The 27,239-nt window shown below is 36.3% G+C and overlaps 1 protein-coding gene across 1 annotated transcript; it reads left to right on the top strand.

Moving 5' to 3' along the window:
• The first annotated feature begins 14,297 nt into the window (after positions 1-14,297).
• Positions 14,298-16,703, top strand: LOC127800983 (3-ketoacyl-CoA synthase 4-like). The gene is made up of 2 exons (XM_052335703.1): positions 14,298-15,299; positions 15,399-16,703. Exons 1-2 carry the CDS (start codon positions 14,608-14,610, stop codon positions 16,255-16,257), a joined length of 1,551 nt encoding a protein of 516 aa, XP_052191663.1. The 5' UTR covers positions 14,298-14,607; the 3' UTR covers positions 16,258-16,703.
• Positions 16,704-27,239: the final 10,536 nt, after the last annotated feature.

Genomic DNA, 27,239 nt, shown 5'->3' with positions numbered 1-27,239 from the left:
CAGCCATTAAGTCGGGAGATCATGGCAATTACCCCATCCGAGCGCCTTCGAATCCCAGCTATTAAGCCATATGGAGGCACAACTGACCCCACCGATCACTTAAATCTCTTCGCCTCTCACATGATGGTCCAGGCGGCACCTGATGTTATGTGGTGTAGAGTCTTCCCAGCCACTTTGGAAGGACATGCACGGTCCTGGTATTCAAGTCTGGCACATAGGTCGATCGCTAACTTCGGACAACTTCTGAATAGGTTCTTGGCTCACTTCGCTCCCCTTCGGAGGCACCGGAGGTCTATCGTGACCCTCGTGAATCTCAAGCAGAACCAAGGGGAGTCGTTAACAGATTTTGTGGCCAGGTTTAATATGGAGGCATTGAGCATTGAGAATCTTGATCAGAGTATCGCTATGGTGGCCTTTCAGAATGCCTTGAGGGTTGGCCCTTTTACCCAGTCACTGGCTAAGAGGCCTCCCCAAACATTCACAGAGATCCCGAGCCCCTGGCCTCCATCACTGCGCGAAAAGTGAAGCAATTTTTATGGAAGAACCTGGTTTGTCGGTTCGGGATCCCGCGGGTGATTGTTTCAGATAATGGGACCCAATTCACAGATCGGACGATCAAGGAATGGTGTCAAGAATTGGGGATCAAGCAGCACTTCACCTCAGTAGCTCATCCACAGGCTAACGGATAGATTGAGCTTGCTAATAGGACTATGCTCCATGGATTAAAAGCCCGGGTAGACAAGGCAGATGGAAGTTGGGTGGACGAGTTACCGAGCATCCTTTGGTCTTACCGGACCACGAGGAGGGGGTCCACCGGAGAAACCCCATTCAACTTATGTTACGGCTCAGAGGCCCTTATTCCGGTAGAGATCGGGATCCCAACTTTTAGGGTGGAGCATTTTGATCCAGAATCCAATGAACAAGCCTTGAGGAATAATTTAGATACAGTGGAGGAGCTTCGGGACAAAGCAAGGGTCCGCCAAGCCGTTTATAATCAGCGAATTGAGAGGTACTATAATCGAAGGGTGAAAGCTCGGAGTTTTCTACCTGGCGATCTGGTCCTTCGACGAGCGAGTGTGAGCAACCCCTGAGACTCCAACAAGTTGTCGCCGACTTGGGAAAAAAAAAAAAAAAAAACTGAAATGAAAAAGCAAAAAAAAAAAAAAAAAAAAGAGGAGGATGAAAGATCTCTTACCTTTTCACTGCACCTCCAAGTATGTTTCCACTCCAATAGTGTTTGTGAGGAGGGGACCATCCCCACCCCCCTTTTTATAGAATTCTTGGAGGGCCATGGGGAGTGGGGATGGGATGTTTAGTTGGGAAGCGAGCCAACAAAGCCAATAATAGAGCTCTTTAATCTTATTCATTTATCTTTTTTGTAAAATCTCTTTTTTCAAGAAAAATTGAGAAGACTACTCCTTCAGCTGCCCGAGCTCCTCTCCCTCGCAGCTCAAGGAGTTGGGGGGGGCAAGTGATGAGGGAATATTTTACTAAGGGCAAAAATCCTATACTACCCTTGGAGATCTCCAATGTGGTGCCGCCACGTGCCGGCCCCAATAAGTGCCACGTATCACCTATATCTTCATCATTTATCTCATATTTGATTTTGAACAAGGCTGACCCAGTTAACCGAGATTCTCTCCAACGTCCGGTTCAAGACTTATCTTATCTCTTCAATGTGTGTTTTACCCCATCTTTAAATAGATATCGACTTCTACAGGTACGGATCATCTGACTACTGGTTCAATTTTCCATTTTGGGCATATTTCTTCTACTGACTTGAGCGTCGGAGTTCTCCCGGGGGATTACAGCCCCGCCCCTGCAGGTACTTGGTTCGAGGCAGACCTCGGTGATCGGTCCAGTATCATCAATTCTTGAAAATATTATTGGGAATTTTTTATTCTCAGAATTTATGTAATTCTATGTTTAGTTAGATTTAAATATTTTCAGAAATGTTGAGTATTCTTTTTTGAAAATTTTACATTTTTATGTTTTGTTTAAATGCAACATTCTTGAGAATCTTTTTTTTTTTCCAAAATTACCCTTTTTTGATTTTTTGTTTAAAAATGATAAATTTTTTTAATATATAAAATATTGGGACCCACAACCTTTTAGGAAGTTAAAAAATGTTATTTTTTTTACACATTATGTATATATGTGTGTGTATATATATACATTTTATATGTTTGTGTAATATATTATGTATATATACATAATATATATGTTTATATGAGTATATATATATATATATTTGTAAGAAGCAAGTTATAGCAAAGATAATCGTGAAAGAGTTATAGAGTTATAAGAGAATAATGGGTGTTTTAGACTTTTTATTTGTTAAAAACTTTCCTAAGTCTATAGGAATGTAAAATTCTCAACCCTCTCATGAAAATCTTTTTATGAGAAAGTTGATTAAAAATAAATCATGGGAATATTATTTTTCCAAGATTCTTTTTTAAAAAGTTGTTCCAAACATGAGAATATAGATTCTCAACCTAATATTTTCAAAAATCTAAAAATTTCTCCTGTACCAAAAGTCCCCTTAAAAAAATGACTTCTTATTTTGATTTTTCTAGATATGCTTATCTCTATTCCTTCAAGATAGGCATATCTTAATCCTTACAAATAAGAAAAAAATGACACTTGTGTACTTTAGTGCATTTCAAAAAATTTAACAAATAATTTGATAAAAAATTTAAAAGATTTCTCAACCTTATCTTAATCATTCCATATCTTAATCCAGAAAGCATTCCAATTTTATTTTGATACTTACTTATTTTACCCATTTTAACAAACGTTACCTTAAAAATATTTGAAGAGGACACGAACAAAACTTGAAACCATCAATGTTCAACAAGAAATTCAAAGCAATCCAAAGTGATTTTCGTACTAGGGTATGAAGTTTTATACTCTAGATTATATTGAATGGATTGTTATATTCTTACCTATGTTGTTATCTAACACAAAATTATATGTTCTAGAAATGCATAGATGTTATAAATGACACTCATGTGGCAACATGGACTTCAGCATTGAAACAAAAATCTTTTGGGGGGTAAGAAAGTAGCATTGGTGACACAAAATATTATGGTTGTTTATTCTCATGATATAATGTTTACTTTTGTATATACTGGATAGGAAGAGATTGTTAATGATGCTTGTGTGTTCTTAAATACTCTATCAAGAGAAGGAAATAATTTTTTGTTTCTTAACGATGGTAAGAGTTAATATCATATAATATTAGTTGTTTATTTTGTTTTACAAGTTATTATTATGTGATTGATTTATATTATTCAAATATTCTATTTAGCTCCATATCATGGTGAGAGATACCATTTAAATGATTTCGTGGTCAAGGAAGATTTGTGAAAAAAATGAATTATTTAATTATCGACATTCATCTCTACTTAGATAGCGTTTGTTAAAATGAGCAAAATAAGGGAGTATTAAGATAAGATCGGAATGGTTTTCGGATCAAGATATAGAATGGTCAAAATAAAGTTGGGAAGCATTCTAATATTTTTATCAAACTGTTTGTTAAATTTTTTGGAATGCATTAGAGAACACAGATGTCATTTTTTTCTTATATGTAGGGACTAAAATATACTTATCTTGAGGGGGATGAGAGATATATATATATCTTGAAAAATTAAGATAAGAGATCATTAATGATTTTTTCAAGAATGATCATATAAGCTTAACAAATATGTTGAAAATGATAAAAGTCCGAGATGCATCTCATATCTTGATTAACAAACACCTACTTAAATGTTATCGAGAGGTCCTTTGGTATTTTGAAAGCTCGATTTCACATTTTAAAATCAATATCAAACTACCCAAGTTGACAAAAATTGATTCCTATTACATATTGTGCACTTCATAATTTTATTTGGCAAGAAGATAAACCTAATAATTTATTTACACTTTATGAAATAGAAGATTTTGGAAATACCTAATGAGATGGGTCATGAAGTAGTGCAAGAATGTTTTTCGATAGATATGTTTCAACAACAACAAATGAGCATTGTAAGAAATGTTATTGTGTTTGCCCGCATGGGCAGCCCAATTGGTCAAGAAGAAGGGCACAAAGTGCCTTCCGTGGTGAATCTTGGACCAAGAAATGTCATTGTGAACCAATTATGGAAAGACTATAACAATCATTAGTGCGACAACAATGGTAATTTTAAATGTTAGTTTATTTCAGTTCGTGTTGTATTGATAAAAATTGATTTTCCCTCGAGAGTTGTTCCACATATAATTTTGTTAATGACTAAAATTAGGTTAGCATTTGTTTTATTAATTTGTTTCAACTTAATTTTATTTTATATTGACAATTTTTTTTTTTTTTTTGAAAAGCACCCAATTCATGAAAAACTCACATTCAAACCTTACCAGAATTTTTTAGAGAGTCCATTTTGAACCAATTATGAAATGACTACAATCATCGTTAGGGTAGCAACTAGATAGTCTTAATACTATTTGATTAAGAAATACTATTTCTTGAATGACATGAATTCAACGATGATCTCTATTTTATGTTATATTTTAATTATCAAATTTTATAAAAATATAATAAATTATTTTGCAAAATGGACAAAAAAATAAATAAAAGTTAAGAAACCAAGTTGGGTCATATCTAGTTTGAGTTTGAAGAAACAAAGTTGGGTTAGATCTTTACAAATTGAATATTCAAAATGAAATTGGCCCAAACCCTAAAATTTAGGTTGAGTGTTCAAACCCACATTTTGGGTTATGGGCTTTTGGACCTAGAAATTTGGATTCGAAACTTTGAAGATTCAAACTTAGATTTTTTAATTTAAAACTTTAAAGATTCAAATCAAATCCAGAGAAAGAAAGGGGGGGGGGGGGGGGGGGGGGGGGGGGTGGTTGTGTGTGGGTTACCTTACTATATACAAAGGGGTTCAATTTCAAACCCCTTTTTGCAATTTTGAACCCCTTAAAGTTCAAACACGAATCAAGTTATAAATCTAACCCTAATTTGTTTGTTTGCAAAAGGGTCGATCTCTCTTTACAAATCGAACCCCGATAGGGTTTGATTGACAAAAGATTTTATTTCCCTTTTAGTTCCCTCTATAAATTGAACGCCATACTAATTTAGCTTGATAGAGTTAGAGAAAATTGTCGGCAACAACAATGATGAGGTGGTAGTTTGGGATGATGATGTAAAGGTCGAGTACTAGAAATTGGTGTTGTTAGTTGTTGTAGAGAACGCACCCTAATCAATGGAGACGATGATTGTTGTAGACAGAGAGAAAGAGAAAGAGATTTTTAGAAAAAGAATAACACGATTAATTAATATAATTTGTTAGCTATACAAAGTTTTAGAATCACAAGAATAATCTATACTATTTAATCAAATATGAAGAGTAATCAGCAAAATGTATCTTCCCAAGTTTAGTCCATAGCCAATCCTAAGATTGGATAAACGGAGAAATTAATATTCGTCTACGTGGGCTCAGCGAGATTTACACCTAAACAAGGCCTTGTTTGGACGGGTAAAGTTAGTAGATCTGTCTTTACCATTTAAACCCTTTCAAGAAACTTTTAATTACTCCCATCGATATTCAAGGGTTCCTTTTGATTTCTTCTAGTCTCCTCAGTCCTCGTCTGGAAACGGCAGTGGGTGGGTTTGGGCGGGATGATTATTATTAAGACAACAAATTATAATAATGATATTATTAATCATATGTGTAAGCACCCCCGCCCGGATATCTCCAACCACCCGAACTATCCGAACGGGAGCGTCTACGGGAGGAGAAAAATAATGAAACACGAGACAAAGACCACCCCGGCATGCATACACGAAAATAAGAACAGCGAAAGCAAAGCTCAAGACATGCATACACTATGGGTACCCCGCTAACACAGCGGTCACAAGATAAATAAATAAATACAAACTCCTGTGCCAACATACACGAGACTCGAGAAAACACCTGGCACAGTACGAAATAATAAAACAAATTCTACTTAGACATCAGAGTGGATAGGGATTGACGAGACTGCCTGTACACCACACTGACTCTGCCGTTAAAGCTGACTCCCTTGCTATGGCCCACGCCGCCACTACCTAGAATGATGGAAAGCAAGGTGAGTCGAGAGACTTAGCAAGCATAAGGAAGAAAAGGCTGAAGGCTACACAAAACCAGAAATCTCACCCCAAAATAAACCCCCAGGTACACACAAGCCATGAGACGCTACAACACAACAGCTCAATAGCATAACAAAATAAAAGCACATACCGGTCCTTGGGGCCCACATAAGACACTTGGCACCCAAGTCCCATACCAACCTGCCGCTGCCCTGAAAGGCAACAAATATCTGCAACAAACCTGCGCGCGCTGTCCCAGGCCGGTACTCCCGACAACCGAGCTAAAGGCTCCCTCGGAACGGTACTCCCGTCCGAGAACTAAATACTACCAGTATCCATGCAATGCACATAAAAATGCAATAGCGTAATGAGCATCAACGTGATACAAGGCGCCCATACATCCAGACATCAGGCCATGCTCTGCCCACATAGTAAACTACACGCCATGCATATGCTCGCGCTGGATGCAACCTAACCAAGCTAGAATGTCCGTGTCCAAGAATACTCAATAAATGAATATCCCAACATGCATCCCATACCCATGTGTATACCAAATCATGAACAGTAATACAATGCATCTACTCATACAATAAATCACATACCGGCAGAGCTAGTCAGCAATGCCCGGCACCGGTCAACGGCTAGTGACTAGGGGTGTCCACCCGACGGTCCACTTCAGGGCCGTACCATAGTCTACCCCAACGTCACCAACAACCGACTCCTACCCCACTGCTCGATAGCTCTAACCGAACCATAAATAAATCTGAGAAAAACTATAAAAAAATCCAATAAAATCGTAAATAAACCCTCACGTCTAGGAACCTAGTCCCCAAACTGGTTCAGTATCATTCTCGAAAGGTGTAGGGGCGGTACAAACCCCCGTAGGCACACAACAAATAAAACTCTAGATGTCTCGGATTTAATTTAACTTAAAATACTGAATAATAACTCAACAAATAAGGCGAGGTGCCGAATTAGAGTAAGAGAGAAGATAAAATACAGGAAATCAATGGATCTTTCACGGGAATTGAAGAACACGAGGAGAGGGTAGGAGCTTGCCTGAAACCAGCTGATTCTGACCTCACTCGAGCTCCCGATGCAAATTAAATCATTTCCTAATAAATAACACAACCGGGACCCAAATTAATTAATTTTAATCGCGAAAAATTTATAATTTAAACATAACATGCTTCTATTCATTTTTACCCACGTACCTGATCACTTCTCACGCCGAAATAATTCCAAAATCCCTTTATTTCACTTATTTTCTTTTCTTTCCTTTTCTTTTCTTATTTTCTTCTCCTCTTCTTCCTCCTCCTCCTCCTCCTCCTCCTCCTCCTCCTTCTTCTTCTTCTTCTTCTTCTTCCTCTCCCTGCGTCTTCCTCCTCCTGCAACTCTATTCTTCATCTCCTTTCCTTTCCTTCTTCTTCTTTTCTTATTTCTTCTCCCTCTTCTTCTTCTTCTTCTTCTTCTTCTTCTTGCGGCCGAACCATCACCGCCACAGCCTCCTTCTTCCAACTGCCGCCACCTCTGGCCAGCGGCACCACCGGCCAGCCCCGCCTCCAGCTCCGCCTTCCACGACCGCGCGCGCCACCTGTAAGCACCCCCGCTCGGATATCCCAACCACCCGGTTTATCCGAACGAGTGCGCTCACAGAAGGGAAGAGGAATAGACAAAAGACAGAAATGCCCTGGCATGCATAAATAAGAAATTTAACAGCGGAAGCAAAACGGTAAACATGCATGCCCACAAGCACCCCGCTGATACAGCGGTCATGAAGTATATAAAAATACATACAGACCCTGTGCCAACAATAGGAGGTACAAATGACGACCTGGCACAGTCAAAAATAAAAGACAACGACTCTAGCAAAACATCAGAGATGACGGGGGCAGCTAACTGTACACCTTACCAACGCGGCCGGCTGCTAAGTGGAACGATCCTCGCCCTCGGCCTTTGCTTTACCCTTACCTGGAATGATGGAAAGCAAGGTGAGTCGCAAGACTCAGCAAGTTTATATGAAAAGGAAGGCTATAACATGAATCGAAGAAGAGATCACCCCAAATACAAACCCACATGTACACACAAGCCATGTGACGCAACCAAACAATAGCACCGCGTAATAAAAGCACATACCGGTCCTTAGGGCCCACATAAGACACCTGGTACCCAAGTCCCATACCAACCTGCCGCTGCCCTGAAAGGCAACATATATCTCCATAAGCCTGTGCGCACTGTCCCGGGTCGGTACTCCCGTCACCCGTATCCCTGCCGGTACTCCCGACAGCCGAGCCAAAGGCTCCCTCGGAACGGTACTCCCGTCCGAGAACTAAATAATACCAGTATCCATGCAATGCACATAAAATGCAATGGCGTATTGAGCATCAACATGATACAAGGCGCCCATACATCCAGGCATCAGGCCATGCTCCGCCCACATAGTAAGCCACACGCAATGCATATGCCCGTGCTGGATGTATCCTAGTCAAGCTAAAATGCCCGTGACCAAGCATAACCAAGTCATGTTAATCCCAACATGCAGCCCGTACCCATGTGCACATCAAAACATGCAACGAAAATAAAATATAAGCAAGTATGCTATAATCACATAATGGTTAAACTAGTCAGCAGTGTCTGGCACCGGTCAACGATCAGTAGGTAGGAGAGACTCGCCGGCGGCCTAAGGTAGACCGTACGATAGTCACTCCGTCATCGAACCGCCGCTCCTAGCCCCCACTGCACAACCGCTCCAGCCAGAAAATAACCAAAAATCCAATTAATACCCGAACCGCTAAGAACCTAGCCCCGGGTGAGTACGGCATCATTCCCAACAAGCAAGGGGGTGGCACAAACCCCTGTAGGCAACCAACGAATAAAACCCACGAGATCCATTTAATAAATTAAATCTTAAACTAATCGTTTAAAACTTCATAATTAATTAATAGCCAAAACAAATGAAGGGAGGCCCAATAAATCGCCAACGAAAGAAACGACAAGATAGGTAAGAAGAACTTGCCTTATCAGAGATATCCTTAGGCTCGTTGGGTCCAAAAGCAGTAAAAATTATACAAACTGCAATATCCCAATTATTTGCCAAAATTAATAAAATTGGACGCAAAACGAAATTCTGACTGTACAGAATATTAATTACTAGCTGCTCTACATACCTGGATAATTAAATCTGGAATTAAACGCAATTTAATCCGAATTTTTCAGCCCCAAAATCTCACAAATTTCTCCCGTGCGCGCGCTGGTTTTTCTCTGAAATTGCTACTGTTTCTATGCTCAAAATCACGCCCGAAATCGGGCTTAAATGCGGCTAAAAATAAGCGGAGGAGACGCGGCCACGTGGCAGCGCGCAGGCCAGCCACTGGGAGGCCACCGCCTCATCGAAACGACGTCATTTCGGACGTCCAGTGGCTGATTAAAATCAGCCAAAAATCCCCCCCGCACGCAGCCCCCGCGACTCGAAGCCGCGTCCACCGCCTGGCAGCCTCGCGCGCGACCGCTCGCGCCCGCATGTGTCTTCAACCTATATGTGACTTATATTATATTTAAGGTGATTTTGAGCCCTTTTCTGCAACACACGCCAGCACCCGAAACTTTCCATTAATTGCACTAACGCCCACTTAATTAATTACATTAACTCCCGAAATTTCTGAAAATCCCATTATTGAATTTCTTTTAATTTTCCTATAATTCCATAAATTCCTAAAACAAATTAATTAATTATTTTAATTTCTTATTTCCTTAAAATCACATAAGTAAATTTTATTAAATCACAACAAATTATTTTAATATTTCTTTTAATTTAAATTACCCCAAAATTAAATTAAATTGACATTTACGGGGCGTTACACCACCGCTGCTCTGTGCCGTCGCCGCCGCTGCCGTGTGTTGCTAGAGTTGGCCTTGCTGCTACCTTTATATGCACCTACATACACACTGATATATATATCAAGTTGCAACTGTAAACCTACTTAGACGATCATACATACACGGATCTATATATATATATACACACTTACAGTACCTCACTTACACAGACACCGAGCTCACGCTCCAGCTCGCTACACCCAATGTAAATAGATGGGTTTGCACCAAACGGCCATGGCAGCTTCTTGACCCATCAAGCTCACTGTTAGTTATATATATATATATATATATATCACAGCTTTGCAATCTTAAGTTTCTGCCGACTCCACTGCCTCAATCTCAATCCTCTTTTAAAAATATATTATGCTAACAATTAAATATTGATTCATATACTCATGTATATAGCATGCAATTGAAACCTTGGAGGCTAAGTCTCTATCCCATTTCACTCTTCCCAGACGTAATCATGGTCTTCTGCCAATTTTCCCTTTCAACTGTCTTTTCTCCCTCATCTCTTCCCAGCCGTTTGATTTTCACCTGCTAGGGACATGCACACACATGCATTAATTGAGGTGGCAGCTCATGGAAATATCCTCATTTCCATTTCCCTTGATTTTTTTCACACACATAATATGTTTACTAAATTAATATAATAGGATATTAGCATAACATGTATAAACTTAAATTAATATTTGCTATTAACACAGTATATCATCACATATACGCACATTAGCCACTTCACTTCAAGATTCCTTCACTTGCTTTATTTTATTATTATTATTTAAATTTATCCCATACAATATATTAATTATTATATTAATATCTTTCTTTATTAACTAGTTCTAATAATTTAATTAAGTATCTTTAATCCCTTATTTTCCTCAAAACCACCTAAATAAATATTTCCTCTTAAATTTTCGAATATTCATTAATGTCCTTAAACACCGATTTGAATAATTATTATTTATTTTCAAATTTGAGATATTTCAATATGTATACATATGGCAATGAATGGCGGGAACTATAAATTCCATTCTCGCTCCATTCTAGACAAAAAAAAAGATTGAGACTTATCCCTACCTCACCTCAATCCTCAATTAAGTGATAAAGGGGTAGATTAAAATCTTGTCTAGAGATTTTTAGTGTGGATTCGATTCTTGAGAAAGCAGAATGCTTTCTTCTGAGAGAGGACCTTAAGAGTGATATTAGTGGTGCTAAGATCTACTACTCTGATCATTTAGACACATCTCTCGATTTACCTATTCAGTGTAGCTCTAGAGATAAGGTGGCTGAGAACGCTAATAATGGAAAGTAATAAAAAAAAAAAAAAGAGTTGGCTTTGCCCCCGAGGTTCAATCCAGTGATTTTTGATGATTTTCAAGAGTGTTGCCATCACGTTTGTATTGATCTCAAAATTGAAATTAAGAGACTATCAGGTCTTGATTTCAATAAGGATAAGGCGACATAAGTCCATGTAAAGACGAGTCATTTTATTATCCTTTCCATCATTTTGGGGCTAAATATTAATGAAGAGTAAATTTTTATATGAAGTAATATAATTTGTTAATATGCTAAGAAAAATATTTATGGTTAGGGTTGTACTTTAATAACAGGTGGTAGCATTTGTGAATCTAAGATTTTGAATTTAAGTCTCTTATGTTTCAAGTCTTTATGTTATTATATGAAATAATAATATAAATTTTAACTCATTAATCAATTTTATTTATAATTTTATCGTCTAAGATATTTTTATAGAACTAATATCATATTTAAGTATATATATCGTTTATTATTTTTTATTTTTTCAATCTCTTTTATTAGATATTTATTTTATTCTATCTACTCTCCTTATTTACTGTACTATAAAAAAAATCATTATTATATTATTATCACATTTCAGAAGGCTGGTTTATCTCAAAATCATGGACGGTGGGTCCCGCATTGGGGCAGGGTAGGGTAGCTCATGAGTCTTCCTTCACACGTAAGATCTCAACGTGTCTTTCCACCGTCAGGTCAGGTCAGGTCAGGCCTCAGCCTCTTCGTCAAAGCGTGCAAACTGCAAACTTCCATAAACGTACCCCCAAACGAAGCTTCCCACGTTTCGTCCTGATTTTCGATGACCCGCTCACCACGCTTCCCTTTTTTTCTTTCTCGTTCTTTTCGACTTCTTTAATGAAACTACTAAGTCCAAGGTTAGGCCGATCCCCCATTTCAGTGAGAGTGATCCCGTACGACCGCAGTTTTTAATAACGTAATCTGCACGTGGGCTTTTAAATCAGGACCCTTCGTTATTATGATCAGACTTGCCATGGTGTGAAGATCACGCGGAGCGGAAACTGAAATTTCGGGTTCGGGTGCCCATTAATAGCAGGAAACGTGTTGGCAGCTCTAAATATGTCACTGAGAGTTACAAAACTGTTTCGTGTGATACTTTTATATTTTTATTAATTAGATATGTAGTATAATATATGGATATAAAAATATCATACTAAAAATTACTTTTAGCGTTTAAATAATTTGTGCTTATTCGAAGAATTAGGCCTTGATAATCTATATTTATTCGAGAGGTCAGGTCTTAAGTTTGATCTACGATTCACTTATACATCTGTTCAAGCAAAAAATGTAGCAGGTCGTGAATTTTTAAAAAAATGAAATGCTCTTAATCAAGGATTATGTGTTGATTAGAGACTTGAGTTTCTCGCGCTAAAAAAAATATAAAATTTTAAATAATAGTTTCAGAAAAGTATATCACAAGTTAAAATTTTTTCAACTTTAGAGTCTCAATAATGTGAATTAAAGGCGGAACTTAAGTTTAATTTGTAAATGTTTTAGATAATATTGTTTATGAAAAGTTTGTAGAATATTTGGTATAATAATATGAAAAATATATTTTTTAAGTGTCATTAGAAGTTTGTGAGTCTTTTTAAGTGTAGTTTGTTTTTAGACAAAGTGTATTTGTCAAATTTTATTTCTAATATATAAATAATCTGATTGATTGATAATAAATACTCATATTTTAAATTATATTAATTAACCAATTAAATTATTAAAAATAAAATAAATATATTATTTAAAAAATAAAATATATTCATTACAACTTGACCATTATTAAAAGTATAATAATAATTAACATTGCTATAACATACATATTGCCTAGATTGAGATGGGTTATACATATTGGGGGCATCCTCATCCCAAATTGTACTTTTGGATCATAAAAGAAAAGAAAAAAGTATTGATTTTTAAAACCCATTTTGAATTGAGTAATATTAGAAGTCGTGATGGTATATGACATTTTTATTGAAAGAGTCATTAGTTAGACGAGACAATAACATATTATCTTCTTAAGCTGTTCCATTATTAGTTATAACTCTTAATATTATTTTTTTTGAGTTTTTAAATTATAATATCTTAATTTTGAATATTTTGGTAAGTTGCGCCAAAATTGTAACTTTGGGAAACGCAAGCTGTCTGGGTTTGAAAAAACTTCATTAAATTGGCGACGTGGTACTACACATTACATTGAATGCTTGAATTAAAAGAAAATCATATAAAAAGAATTAATAATTGTATTATACATTAAATAAAAAATGCCACATATATAGTTATGGGTGAGGCTGATTTGGTCAAAATTGAATTTTTACATTAATTTAGTGCGATTTTAATATAAAATAAGATTGATATATCTTTTTGTTTCAGTTCTTAAGAGTGGTATTTTGGTTTTTAATTGAATAAATCTAATTTACAAAAATTTCACTATTTTTTTTATGTTATTTACAGAATTGGCACAACTGAAATTAATCTTTTCGTGGTAATTGAACATAATTAAATGTCTTAAACTCTTCTTAAGTACCATTCCTAGCTAATTAAGATGATTTATTATTATTTTTTATTTTAAAATATTTTAATTAATTGATAAAATATTTTAAAACATAATTTATTATTTATCAACAAACAATAAAAGTCTTTTGTGAGTTGAATTAAAATAAATTACAATAATATACTTTATTTAAAAATAAAATAAATGGATTACACATTAACCATTGTTCTTAATATTAGTGTTGGTTTGAAATGACTTAAGATAGAGCTTAATTAAGCATATATATATATATATATATTTTCAACAAACTTACTGATAAAAAGCTTGTCTTGTGACATTTAATATGATAATATAAAAAATTGCTTATTAATGAATTCTTTTAAAGTGGTACTAAAAACACAAAAATTTATCTAAAGCTTTTAATTCTTCTATATTTCTAACTATAAAATTCGATAAAAAGCGGGTACCAAACAATGCGTCAGATCAAATATTTGGATTACGTTATTATTATATAATTAAGAGAGGGGGAGGGGAAGTTGCAGAGACGGACGAGGGGGTTAGATGATCGGCAGCCATTGTAGCCCCCCACGCCATGCCGCCGACTGCGAGCCATAAATGAAGCTCCATCATCATCGTCGTCGTCACTAATTCCAAATTAGTCGGGCCGCTGAAAAACTTGGCTATGTCGATGTCCAGCCTCAGCTGTTGATGTAGTTGCATCTACCCTACCGCTTCCAAACCCCCATCCAACCGCCCTTAAATCTCATTCCCCCCAATACCGTACATATATATATATATATATATGGTGTTCCCTCCCTCTCATTCTCCATTGATCCACACTCCAATGAGCTCCCAATCAATCCCTCCCTCTTCCGCCGGCCGCGGCCTGCCGGACTTCTCACTCAGCGTCAAGCTCAAGTACGTCAAGCTGGGCTACCATTATCTGATCACCTATTTGCTCACTCTGTGTTTGGTCCCCCTCATGGCGGTCACAGCTCTCCAGGCTTCTCAGATGGGATACGACGAGATTCACCACTTGTACGTCCAGCTCCGCTTCAATCTCGCCGGCATCGTCGTTTTGTCCATTGTGCTGGTTTTAGGGTCTACCATGTACATAATAACCAGGCCCAAGGCGATGTATTTGGTGGACTACTCGTGCTTCCTGCCGCCGGAGCACCTTAAGGCGCCGGTTGAGAAGTTTGTGAAGCACTCGAGGCTTTTCGGAGAATTCGACGAGTCGTCGCTCGAGTTCCAGAGGAAGATTCTCGAGCGGTCCGGGCTGGGGATGGAGACCTGCCTGCCGGACGCCTTGCATAAGGTCCCGCCGCTGATCTCCATGGCCGCCGCCAGGGAGGAGGCCGAGATGGTCATGTTCGGCGCTCTCGACAATCTCTTCTGCTCCACCAACGTCAAGCCCAAAGACATCGGCGTGCTCGTCGTCAATTGCAGCCTCTTCAACCCCACCCCTTCCCTCTCTGCCATGATCGTCAACAAGTAAAAGACGCCACGCTCACAAACATTAATTAATCAATATTGTATTATACACCAGTATTAGAGATAAATCTCATTCAAATTTGATGTGATTTCATTCAGGTACAAGCTTAGAGGGAATATCCGGAGCTTTAATCTGGGAGGAATGGGTTGCAGCGCCGGCATGATCGCCGTTGATCTCGCGAAAGACATGTTACAAGTTCACTGGAACACTTACGCCGTTGTGGTCAGCACGGAGAACATCACCCAGAACTGGTACTCGGGCAACAAGAAATCCATGCTGATACCCAATTGCCTCTTCCGAGTAGGCGCCGCAGCCGTGCTATTGTCCAACAAGCCTGCCGAGCGCCAGCGAGCCAAGTACAAGCTGGTCCACGTGGTGAGAACCCACTGCGGCGCCGACGACCAGGCCTTCCGGTGCGTGTACCAGGAGCAAGACGGCGAAGGCAAAACCGGCGTTTCACTCTCCAAAGATTTGATGGCCATCGCCGGCCAAGCTCTGAAAACCAATATCACTACGCTTGGCCCGCTCGTCCTCCCGATCAGCGAGCAGCTCCTCTTCTTTCTTTCCCTCGTTGGAAGAAAACTCTTCGACTCTAAAATGACGCCGTACATCCCGGATTTCAAGCTGGCCTTTGAGCACTTCTGCATCCACGCCGGCGGGAGGGCGGTGATCGACGAGCTGGAGAAGAGCTTGCAGCTCTCGCCGCCGCACGTGGAGGCTTCCCGGATGACGCTCCACCGGTTCGGCAATACGTCGTCGAGCTCGATCTGGTACGAGCTGGCTTACACGGAGGCCAAAGGGAGGGTCCGGAAGGGCCACAGAATCTGGCAAATTGCCTTCGGAAGCGGGTTCAAATGCAACAGCGCCGTCTGGCTAGCTCTCCGTCCAGTGAAGCCGTCAGAGCATAATCCATGGCTGCATTGCATTGACAGGTACCCAGTGGAGATGCTCCCCTGAAAATCGGCGTGAATTAATTAATGGATTGTTACAGATTCTTCCATGAGCGAAAGTTGACAACTTTGATGAAGATTTGGCGTGCGGGTTTGTCGAAGGTGAATTTGGCGTCAGATTCTCTTAATTTGTCTTATTATTAGGTTTCTGGTTTCTCATTATCCCATGCGGTTTGGATGTGCGGTGGGTTGCGTCCAATTTGTCACACACAATACTCTCTGGGTGGTTTTCTATTGCAAGTCTCTGCATCTCCTCTTGCTTTGCTTGCTTGTCACATGGCATGGCGCATATATACATATATTGTAATTAAATTAGCAACGCTAGCTGTATAATAATATTTTTCTTGTGTTAGTAAAGACACAGAGAATGTTTCTTTACTCTTATTATTATAAATGTAAGCTGTTTAAGTAATCTACTGGATACTAGCTACTTAATTGTTATTACCAGTTGGATCCCTAATCTTTTTATTTAAGATTTTTTCTGCTTCCTTTTACTTAGGGTGTGTTTGATTGCAAACATGGAATTTACATGGAAAGAAAATATTTTCTTGGTAATTCAATTGCCTAGAATTATATTCCAAGGAAAATATCAATTGAAGGTGTTTGATTGACTTAATTTTTTACTTAGAAATTGTTGTAATTTTTCAACTTTTGATTTTTGATTGCAATTATTTTTCATAAAAATAATCACATATACACTAATCAATAATATACAAATTAATAATTGATTACAAAAATAAATTAAATATAAATATACAAAATATTCAAAAAAAAATAAATCAAATACAAATATACATCCCCGATTCATCCATCCTTCAAAGACCCATCTTTGTTGCTAAGCAGCGAAGAAGGAAATGTAGAAAGAGAGAGAGAGAGACCAATTTTTGTTGCTGAGCAGCAAGGAAGAAGGTGAAGGGTAGAGACCCATCTTTGTTGCTGAGGAGAGAGGAAGATCTTTGTTGCTGATCAGAGATGAAGGCAATTATATACATTGCAGCAGAGACCCATTTTCATCGCTGTAATGTGAGTGTATATATACATATATATACATTGCAATAGAGACCCATCTTCCTCATTGCAACATAGACCCAGCAAAAACCCATTTTTCCTAGCAGAGACCCATCTTCTTCACTGTAATGTGTGTGTATATATATATATATATATATACATTGCAGCAGAGACCTAGCAGAAACTCATTTTACCTAGCAGAGACCCATCTTCCTCACTGTAATGTGTATATATATATATATATATTGCAATAGAGACCCAACAGAGCAGAAACCCAGCAAAGCAGAGACCCAGCAGAAACCCATCTTACCTAACAGAGACCCATATTCCTCACTGTAATGTGTATATATATATATATACATTTCTGCGTGTAATCTGCTCTTCACCTCCTTCCGCCCCCACTCGATACAGCGTCTCTTCCACTCTTACAAGAAGGTCGTCGCCCCACCTTCGCCTCCCGTCACTGGCCAGCCCTCTCAAAGCCAAGGGAAAGACCAAGTTTGGTCCATTCTCTCTCCAAGAGACACTTCGAAGCTTGCCTAGAAAATAATTTCTCTGCCCTTCCATGGGAATTCATTTTCCAGCAAAAGTGGAAAAAGAGGGTCACGTGACCTTAAGTGAGAAAATATTTTTCATGGAAAATTTGGCCAATCAAACACTCCAAAAGCTAGAATTTAGGTAGAAAATGATAATTTTCCATGGAAAAAATGGCCAATCAAACAGGCCCTTAATCTTGTTTTCTAGCTTTTTCTCACAATTTATGCTAAAAAAAATATTTATCGGCTCAATATTTTGAAGTGTATAAGTTTTAAATTATAAAATTTTAATTTATGGTGTAATTTTGGAATGGACACTTATAACATCAACTTAATTAAAATTTCATAATAAACAATTATTAATTAGTTGTTAATATTATGAACAAGTAACATAAATGCTACTTAAATATTTAATTTTAAAAGACTTCAAAATTAATAATGCAACCCAATACTTCTTACGTAAGAGTAAATTATGGACCATGCTATTGGTACTCTAAGGGCTATGTAACAACATGTTTTTCCTAAGTGTGCATTAATTTGAGATTTTGAAATTTTTTTTTTCCCAACATCATATGCGCAACATAAGTCTCTCGATTTACATACCCTTAACATAATCATTTCTCGATTATACTTTCTCAGCATATCAAATTTAATAATTAATAAACCAAGACAGGTAATATCAATCACATCAGCAAAAGCAAAATCGAAACCTCAATGATATATAACCGACAAATGTTTTTTACATACAAATAACCAAATCGATGTTTCACATGAAAATATCAAAATATAACATAATCTCTGAACATCGTAATCATAGACAAAGACCTACGAAAACTAAACATAGCGGCTACATCTCGATCACGTCTTTTCCCTTGGTGCCACTACTTTCACCTGGAACGTTTGAATATTCCAGAGACATAGTCCGAATTAGATGTTGAATCATCTAAATGAGAGTTCAAAAAACATTTTCATGATTTATGCAAGACCATAAACCAAACCGACATATCTCGACACACCCTAACTGAAGAGAATCTCATACAGCACTTAACCCATACCACGGGGAAAGATCAAATCTCTCTACAGGCAACCAGACCACACCGACATATTGGCATAACACAACCTAAGCTTAAGAGGGGCAACAACGATGCATAAACCCAAGAATCATCCCGTCATCATTACATTTCCACTCAAAGGCATCCTGGATCTCATTAACACCAACCCTGGCCACCAGATGATCAACACTATCATTGGGAATCCATGTTTACCTTGAAAACAATGTTGTCGCTCAAAGGAACCTAGGGTGGTGTCCACTCTCAGCCCCGTCACTTGAGCCGACCCAGGGTGGTGTACACTCTCAGCCCTGCCACTTTTGACTCGCAAGGGTGGTGTCCATTCTCAACCCCCATCATAGGTGGGCATTGATCCTTGGCACGTTTCCCTAGTGTTATCACTCAAGTGTAGTAACACAGGTTGACATCCCAACATCCCACATGAATATCACAAAAGATATGCCAATGCCATAACCACAACATATATCAATGAATTACAAACAACAACATTTCAAAGCACATGCAAAAACATTTGGATAAACCTTCCATATGAAATCAACCTATCACGGGTCAACCATTTGTATGCAACAAAATTGAGTATAGGGTCGTACCACCCACAATAAATCAAGAGTGATCATAAGTAACAAGAATATGTACTAGAATTGGATTGAACAACTGACCTCGAACATGTTCGGAATGTCTCGATCCACGTGCATTGTCTTGATTTGGGTGCCTGATAAAATTGAACTGATATGGAACACACCAAAAGGGGGGGTGAATTGGTATAATTAAAAATTTCTTTTGAGAAGCAAAGATACTTTCAAATGGTGAAGAGTAAAAATGGAATCTTATCAATGAACAATCAAAGTCAGTAGAAACAGAAATGCAAAGATAAGCAAGAAAAGTATGGAAAGCTATGAAGACACGAATTTATAGTGGTTTAGTTTTTCAAGCTTAGTCCACTACCTTAGCTATCAACTAAGGATTTTAAAACCAATCTTTACTCTCAAACCCCCTACTCAATACGAGCAGGTCCTTTAGTCCTTGACTAGGTAATTTACAACCTCCCAACTTAATGGGCCATCTAGCTACCGCTAGGAAAAAAAAAATACAGAGAATGAAATAGAGATTCTAAGAGTACAACTCTTAGTTACAAGCTCTCTCTTTAAATGAATGATCGAGGCTTAAAAGAATAGAATAGTAAGATATCAAAGCCTCTTAAATGGAAATACAGAGAGAAAAAGTTAAAAGCTCGATGTAACAGTGAAGGCACGATCGTTTAAGATATTCAATGTGTTTCAGCAGCTTTCAATGCATCTTCAACCGCCTATTTATAGTTGATGGAGGATATGTTCAAAATTTGGACCGTTGTGGGTGGTTGGGTGAGTATTTAATGCGCCAAAAACTAGCCGTTATAAGTTTCTGAGAAACACATAGTCGACAGAGAAAATGGATTAGTCGACTATTCTATCAAATAAAGCTAAGCATAGTCGACAGACAGAAAGTGATAGTCAACTATTTTTTAACACAAAAATCCCATAGTCGACAGATACAAATGCATAGTCGACAGATGTGAAAATGTGAAGAGAATTTTGAATTTAAAGAACAAAAATAGTCGACAGATGAAAAGCCATAGTCGACTATCCTTAATTGATAGTCAACAGATGTAAAAATAGTCGACAGATCAAATCATCATAGTCGACTATCCTTATACATAGTCGACTATCCTTAACAGTATATTCGACTATTCTAAGGCATAGTCAACAGAATGAAACACATAGTCGACTATCCTTTTGAAAACATAGAAAACTTAACAAATCCTCATTTTGATCTTTTTAAAAGCAAGTTGAGATTATCAAAAGTATATTTTGAAATAAACATCACTCAACCAAACTCAATATTTCTTCTATAGGTTTTCATATCTTGCTTCAAAATTCATGTATTAAAAAGTTATTTTCTCATTCATATAATTCATATTGTAGAGATTGATTTTCATATAGTCATTATCAAAACCATTTTATTACTAAGAGTAAAGTATCAGTGCCAAATCACAAACATCCAAACTTATACTCAACCTCGAACCACGACACTCCTTAACCACCATATTTAATTAAAGGAGCATAAAAAATTCATTTTTCTCAAATTTTTCATAATTTCTTCTATTTTTCTTCTAATTTTCATCTCGATAATTCTAAAATAATTATCTTCTCAAACATGTTTTTAAAATTTTCAACATGATAATTTCTAAATTAAATTTAGAAAAATATAGAAGCAAAATACCAGATTTGCCCTTGGTCCATGTGCCTTCACGCGCCAAGCGCGTGTTTGTGCGTGATGCATGGCGCGTGTAGCTCTTACGCTATCTTCTTCTCCGATTTCCAGTCGCTAGTGACGGCTCTGATGGCCGATCTGAGGGTGCCCCCTTGAAGCTCTCAACTAGTCGATCAAGATGGTACCAACCTTCGACCGAAAGCACACTGGAAAAGCCCTCGATCTGGTAGTTGCAGGCGCAGCGTGGCAGTCTGCCTCGTCTTTCCAGTCAAGCTCCAAAACCCACTCAAAACTACTCTGCTCACCAAATTTTCCAAGATTTATCCTTGATCCCTCAAGAACAAAAGCTCTCTATTCTTTGCCTTCGATTCACTCCCAAACGTGAACGATTTGTTGCTCTAAAATCAGCCAAAAACCCTTGCTATTTATAGCCCAAAATCGACCCTCACGTGGCCAATCACTGACCATAGCTTCTTCCACATGCCTCTTGGACCATCCTTAGCCATGCCTTGACGAGATTTGCCTGCCATTTCTTCGAATTTTCTGGCCAAGCTTGAGGCCAGATCAGCCATGCCCGCAGATCTTTCAGAAATTACACTTGGCCCATTTGAAACTTTCTTTTGTATTTTGGCCCTCATCCTCAAGCCCCTGCATTATCCAACTATTACACTAAGCCCCATAAGATCTAAACCCTCAAATCCAGCCTCAAAGACTCAGAAAAACCATTGTTTCGACCTCCCTCGGCCAAAATTAATAAATTACACTTATGCCTGATTATACGTAGGATCATATGTTGACCGAAAATCCTTATGTTTCTGCTCGAAACCTTTTAAGGGTTGTTTCTTATATTTAATATAGCCCTACTCGAGGTCCCATTGATTTCTTGGGAATCCCTTACCATCATTCGATTTCTCAGTCTGAATTTTAGCTTTACCGAAAACCATTTCAGATTTGATTTTTTTCTGTGCCATAAATCTTATCTCGGGCACTCATTACTGATGTGCCATTTTCTTTAGGCATCTAAGCCCTAGGTACTCCTTGCAGTCAATTCGGTGATTAATTTTTACTATTAAGTCATTTTTCGATATTTTAAGCTCACCTAAATTACATGGCGACTTCATGAAGATATGAGATATTATAGGCTGTACCTTGAGCTACACAATGCATCATAAATAAAAAAAATACTCCTCGTGCCTTAACCCCCTAAGCTGCCTCATTGCCTTGGGTGAGGGATATTTTAGTCATACCCCCTATCGTCTCACGTCGCCTCACCATTTTATTTCACCGCCTTGAATGAAGGGTATTTTAAATATTTTAACTACATTATGTAGTTCAATGTGTAACCCATGATATACCAATAACATTTTCCATAAATTATTTGATTATAGTGGTATTCCGTGAGCCCATAACCATTGTCCACTTGGTTGTCCCACTAATAAAAATAAGCCACATCATTAAATTAATACGCATCACAAAACAGTGATCATCCTAAACTAACGGTAAAAAACTTAACGTTCTTCTTCTAAAATCTATTATGCAATTAACAGGAAAAATGCATCTCTCCATTTTGAAGAGATGGGTTTTTTTCCAAACAAAATAGGTTTTTCTAGACAGAATACTTCCAAATGAATAGATATGTTTTTTTTTTTCTATTAATTATGCATAATGAATTTTGAAAGAAAAATATTAAGTTTTTTTGCCGTTAGTTTGAAATAATCACTATTTAGTGATGTATATTAATTTAATGATGTGACTTATTTTCATTAGTGGAATAGCCAAGAGGACATGAATATGGGACAATAGATCTCAACTCGTATACCGTATTGTTTAAGCTATTTTTTTATTGTGATTTTAGATTTACCAATCGACCAGGTTATGGTAATTAATTAATTTTTTTTAAACAGTATGATATATCGATGTTCGTATGTGTCAATACTTCGTCAATTCATAATTTTAGATTTAATTATTTTTTATTTTATTTTAAGGTAAATTGACTATATATTTATTGGATTTTTACTATTCAGCTTGTACATCTTGTAAATTTTAAAATTTTTCTAATTAATCCCTAAATTTTTTAAAAATAAGCAGAAACGTTCTTCCAAAACCAAAAATAAATTGATTATACATCCCTAATTTTTTTATTTTTTCAAATTAATTCCTAAACATTTAAAAAAAAATCAAGATTGATTTGACAAAAAAATAGAAATTCAGGAAGAATTCAAATTAAGGACTCAAAGTTTAGAGAGTATTTAGATCGAAAATTCAAAATTCAAGGGGTGCATGATTAATTTACCTAATAGTGTTAGTAAGAAAAGGTGTTTAATCATTAATTAAGTTAATTTTAAAGTTTATGATGTGTTCAAGTTAAATAACTAAAGTTTAATAAATATATAATAAATTTATCTTTTATTTTATTTTTATGTTTGAACAAATTTAAAATTATTGGTTAGCGTACCAAAATTTTAACCATAATAAAATAAATAATAAAGTGTAATGGGCCTCAGCCCACGTGGATTAAATTCCACGGGCTCAGAGGGTTTCGTTTTTAAATAAAACAAAAATTAAAAAATCCACGCGTAGCTTTAAGTATTGTTTGTTTTAATGTAAATATTTTTCATAAAAGAAATAAATTTTCATTAAAAGATTTTAGACAAGAAGTTATTTTTTTATATTTTTTTAATTTTTGGCTTATTTTAAATTTTTCAAAAAAAAAAAAAAAAACAAAATCTACCTTCAAATTCATTTACATAAAAAATGCATCACCATAATACAGATTATGTACTTTTTAGACAATATTTTTGTTAATAAAATATTTCATATAAAAGTATTTTTTTTTACCTAAATGCTACATAAAATATTTCATCTATTTTATTATATAAACAAACACTTTGTCGTCACAAATTTGAAAAAATTACAAAGAACACCTTTAAGATTTGACAAATTTGCAAGAATTTTTTTAACATTTGAGAAATAATAATAATCACCCATGTTGTTAAAAAATCTTAAATAACTATTTTACCTTTCTTATTTTTTTCTCTTTCTCACTCTTTTCCTATTATTTAAAAAAAATTAAAAACAAGCAATTAGCAATTTCCATTTAAAGAACAAAAAAGGTTGAACCCAGACTAGGCTTGGGTTTATCACCCATAGAAAGGGATGATGATGATGGATCTAGATGGTCCATGCAGAGATATGAGGATGGATCTAGATGGTCTATGCAGAAAAAGAAAACAAATTAGAGAGATAGAGACAGAATGAGTGAGTGAAATCCGTTATCTCAAACTTAAATCTAGTTTTAAAGAGAAAAAAAAAAGTAAAAAGAAGAAATCAAAGAAAGAGACGAAGAGAAAGATAATGAAACCCTTCATCTCAACCTAGATCTAGGTTCAAAGAACACACACACAAGAGAGAATGAGTGAAACCTTTCATCTCAAATTTAAATTTGGGTTGGAGATGAAAAACAAACCCAAATTTGGGATTAAAGAAAAGAAATGAAGAGTGAGAGAAGAAGAAGCTATCAAAAAGAGAGGAAGATAGTAGATGCACTTATTGCCATAGTTGTTAAACAACCTTCATCACTTTCATCGTGACTAAATGTCCCTATTGGTATTGTTGCCATTATTACTAGCCTCCACCATTACACAGAAAGAGAAAGAAAAAGAAAAAAAGTCTAATGCCTTTACTATTCTCATTGTCGTCAAAATCATGAACATTTTTCACTACATTTGATGTGACTAGATGTCCCCATTGTCATCGTCGTTAGTCTCAACCATTACAAACTAAGAGTGAGAGAGAGAAACAAATAAAAAATAAATAAAAAATGAACAACTGTGGCCATGAATCATGAATGGATGGCTATTATTGTTGTTGTCATCGTTTTCGCTCCTTGTTCATCATTATTATTGTCATTGTTCATCGTGTTTTGTTGGCTGCAAATAGAAAGAGAAAATAACAAAAGAGATAAAAAGAAAAGAGAAATAAGAGAGAAAAAAAAGAACGATTTTAAATATAAAGATATTTTAATTATTTTATAAAATTTAACATTAATTAACTAACGGTAGGAAGAAAATTACAATATAATACTGAACTTCATGAGTAGTCTTTGTATTTTCTCAAAGAGACACTTTTTGCAATTATCCTAAATGTCAAGGTATTTATAATACCCAGTGTTGCTGTGTTAAGAAATTAAGAAAGGAAGTGAGAAGCTTTCACAAATGCCCTTGAGAAAGTGATGAATCTTTGAAAATTATGATAGTTTATTAAAGGGGCATTTTGGTAATTTAGATAATGAAGTCCAATAAAGGATAATTTGGTAAATTGGAAATAATTCCTAGGTGAAATTAAGTATGAAGGTGAATTAATTTCTCATTTTCGAATTTATTTGGAGATATATGGGATTAATAATTCACAAAAGGCATTTTAGTAATTTAGAGTGAAATTTCATAAAGAAATTAAATTATGAAAAAAGAAAAAAAATGAGAATATTCAATTATGTGAGGAAATAATTGATTTTTTCCTAATTTGATGAATTAATATGGTAATGCCACATAAATAGTTGAGATGGAAGCATGGAGGCAAAGACTTGTGTCTAGTGGTGACACATGGTAAATTCTCCTTTAAGGAGAAGAAGAAATTAAAAAAAATGAGAAATTAAAAAATTGTGATTGGTGACACATGACATAATCTTGTGGAGTAAGAATAAACATTTAAAGAAAATTCAAAATGGAGAGATAATGGTCTTTCAAGCCTTAAATGCAAGCCATTATGATGTTGCCTAAAAAGAAAATAAAAAATAAAAGAAATTAGTCATCCATTAATGGTGTGAAAATAGAGAGAATTTCTTAAATGAAAAATAAAGTGATTTATGTTTTTCAAGACTTGTCTTGAAAATGGTCAAATTAAATTAAATAAAAAATAAAATAAAAATTCCCATGTGATCCAATGGTTGTGCTTGAATCTTGGAAGAAGAATGGATCCAATGGCTAGAAGTGAATCTTAGAGGATGGCATGGATTGCCAACTTATTAAAAGAGCGTGTTTTCTCTTTAGGGTGGAGATTAGTTCTTCTAAAATGGATGGATGTGATTGTGTCTTGCAAAGGCACATGGATTGTGCTTAATTGGAGGGCTAGGATGCATTCTTCTAACTTAAGTAAAAATCCTAAGGCTAAGATTTATTCTTGCCATGAAAATAAAAATGAGTGAATAAAGGGAATTTGGCTATATAAAGGGAGGTAGAGAAGAAGGTTAAGGTTTTTTGCCAAGTGCTTAATTGAGAAAATAAAAAAATCCTCTAATGAAGAAGGGAAAAAGAAAGAGCAAGAAGGATTGGAAGCATGAAAAGTCTTGAAAGCAAAGTTTTTGAAGCTTCAAAGAATGGAAAAGGTCTAGGATAACCCGATGGGATAGTGGCTTGGAAGTTGTAAGTATGTACTTAAACTTATAAATATGTGCATTGACATATTTTTCTTTGTGTTCAAGGACCTATGGCCATGAGATTGTGTGGGGTAGGGTAATTTAAAGTCTCAAACCAAGGTGGTTGTGAGGATGCAGAAACCCTAACCATGTTGCATGCATGCATTTGGCATCACATGATATGTTTTTGTTCATACTTATTGTCATTGCACCTTTATTGAGCTTAATAACTCATGAGATCTTTACCCTCACATATAGGTTGTAAAGGCATGAAAAAAATCAAGGTAAAAATGGAATGGTATGTGGAGTCATGGGAATGAAAATCCAAGACCATTATCTGGCTTATGGAAGCCTATGTTTGTTATTTATGATTCATGTTGTAACAAGTACAATGAGTGGGTGTAAGGACTATTATCATTATTATATATTTTGTGTAAGTTTTGGTGGAGAAAATGGGTATTTGTGTTTTATGGATGATGTGTGTAAAATCTAGGAAATTTAGGCTAAAAAGGTTGAGAATTTTTTTTGAGTTATGTAGGCAAGTCACGAGCGACAGGTAGGGTGTAACGCTCCATTTTTCGAGCGTGTTATAACTCAGGACAATTTTGGGATAATTTTTTTTTAAAAAAAACTATTTTTAAATCATTTCACTCTTTAAATATATCCCAAAAGCTCCATTCATTTATCTCCAAGGAGAATCATCATAAATATT

The sequence above is a fragment of the Diospyros lotus genome, chromosome 5, assembly GCF_014633365.1.
Source record: "Diospyros lotus cultivar Yz01 chromosome 5, ASM1463336v1, whole genome shotgun sequence".
In the NCBI taxonomy this organism is placed as follows: Eukaryota; Viridiplantae; Streptophyta; class Magnoliopsida; order Ericales; family Ebenaceae; genus Diospyros; species Diospyros lotus.
Note: the sequence above shows the minus strand (reverse complement) of the source record. Positions and strands in the feature narration are given on the sequence as shown.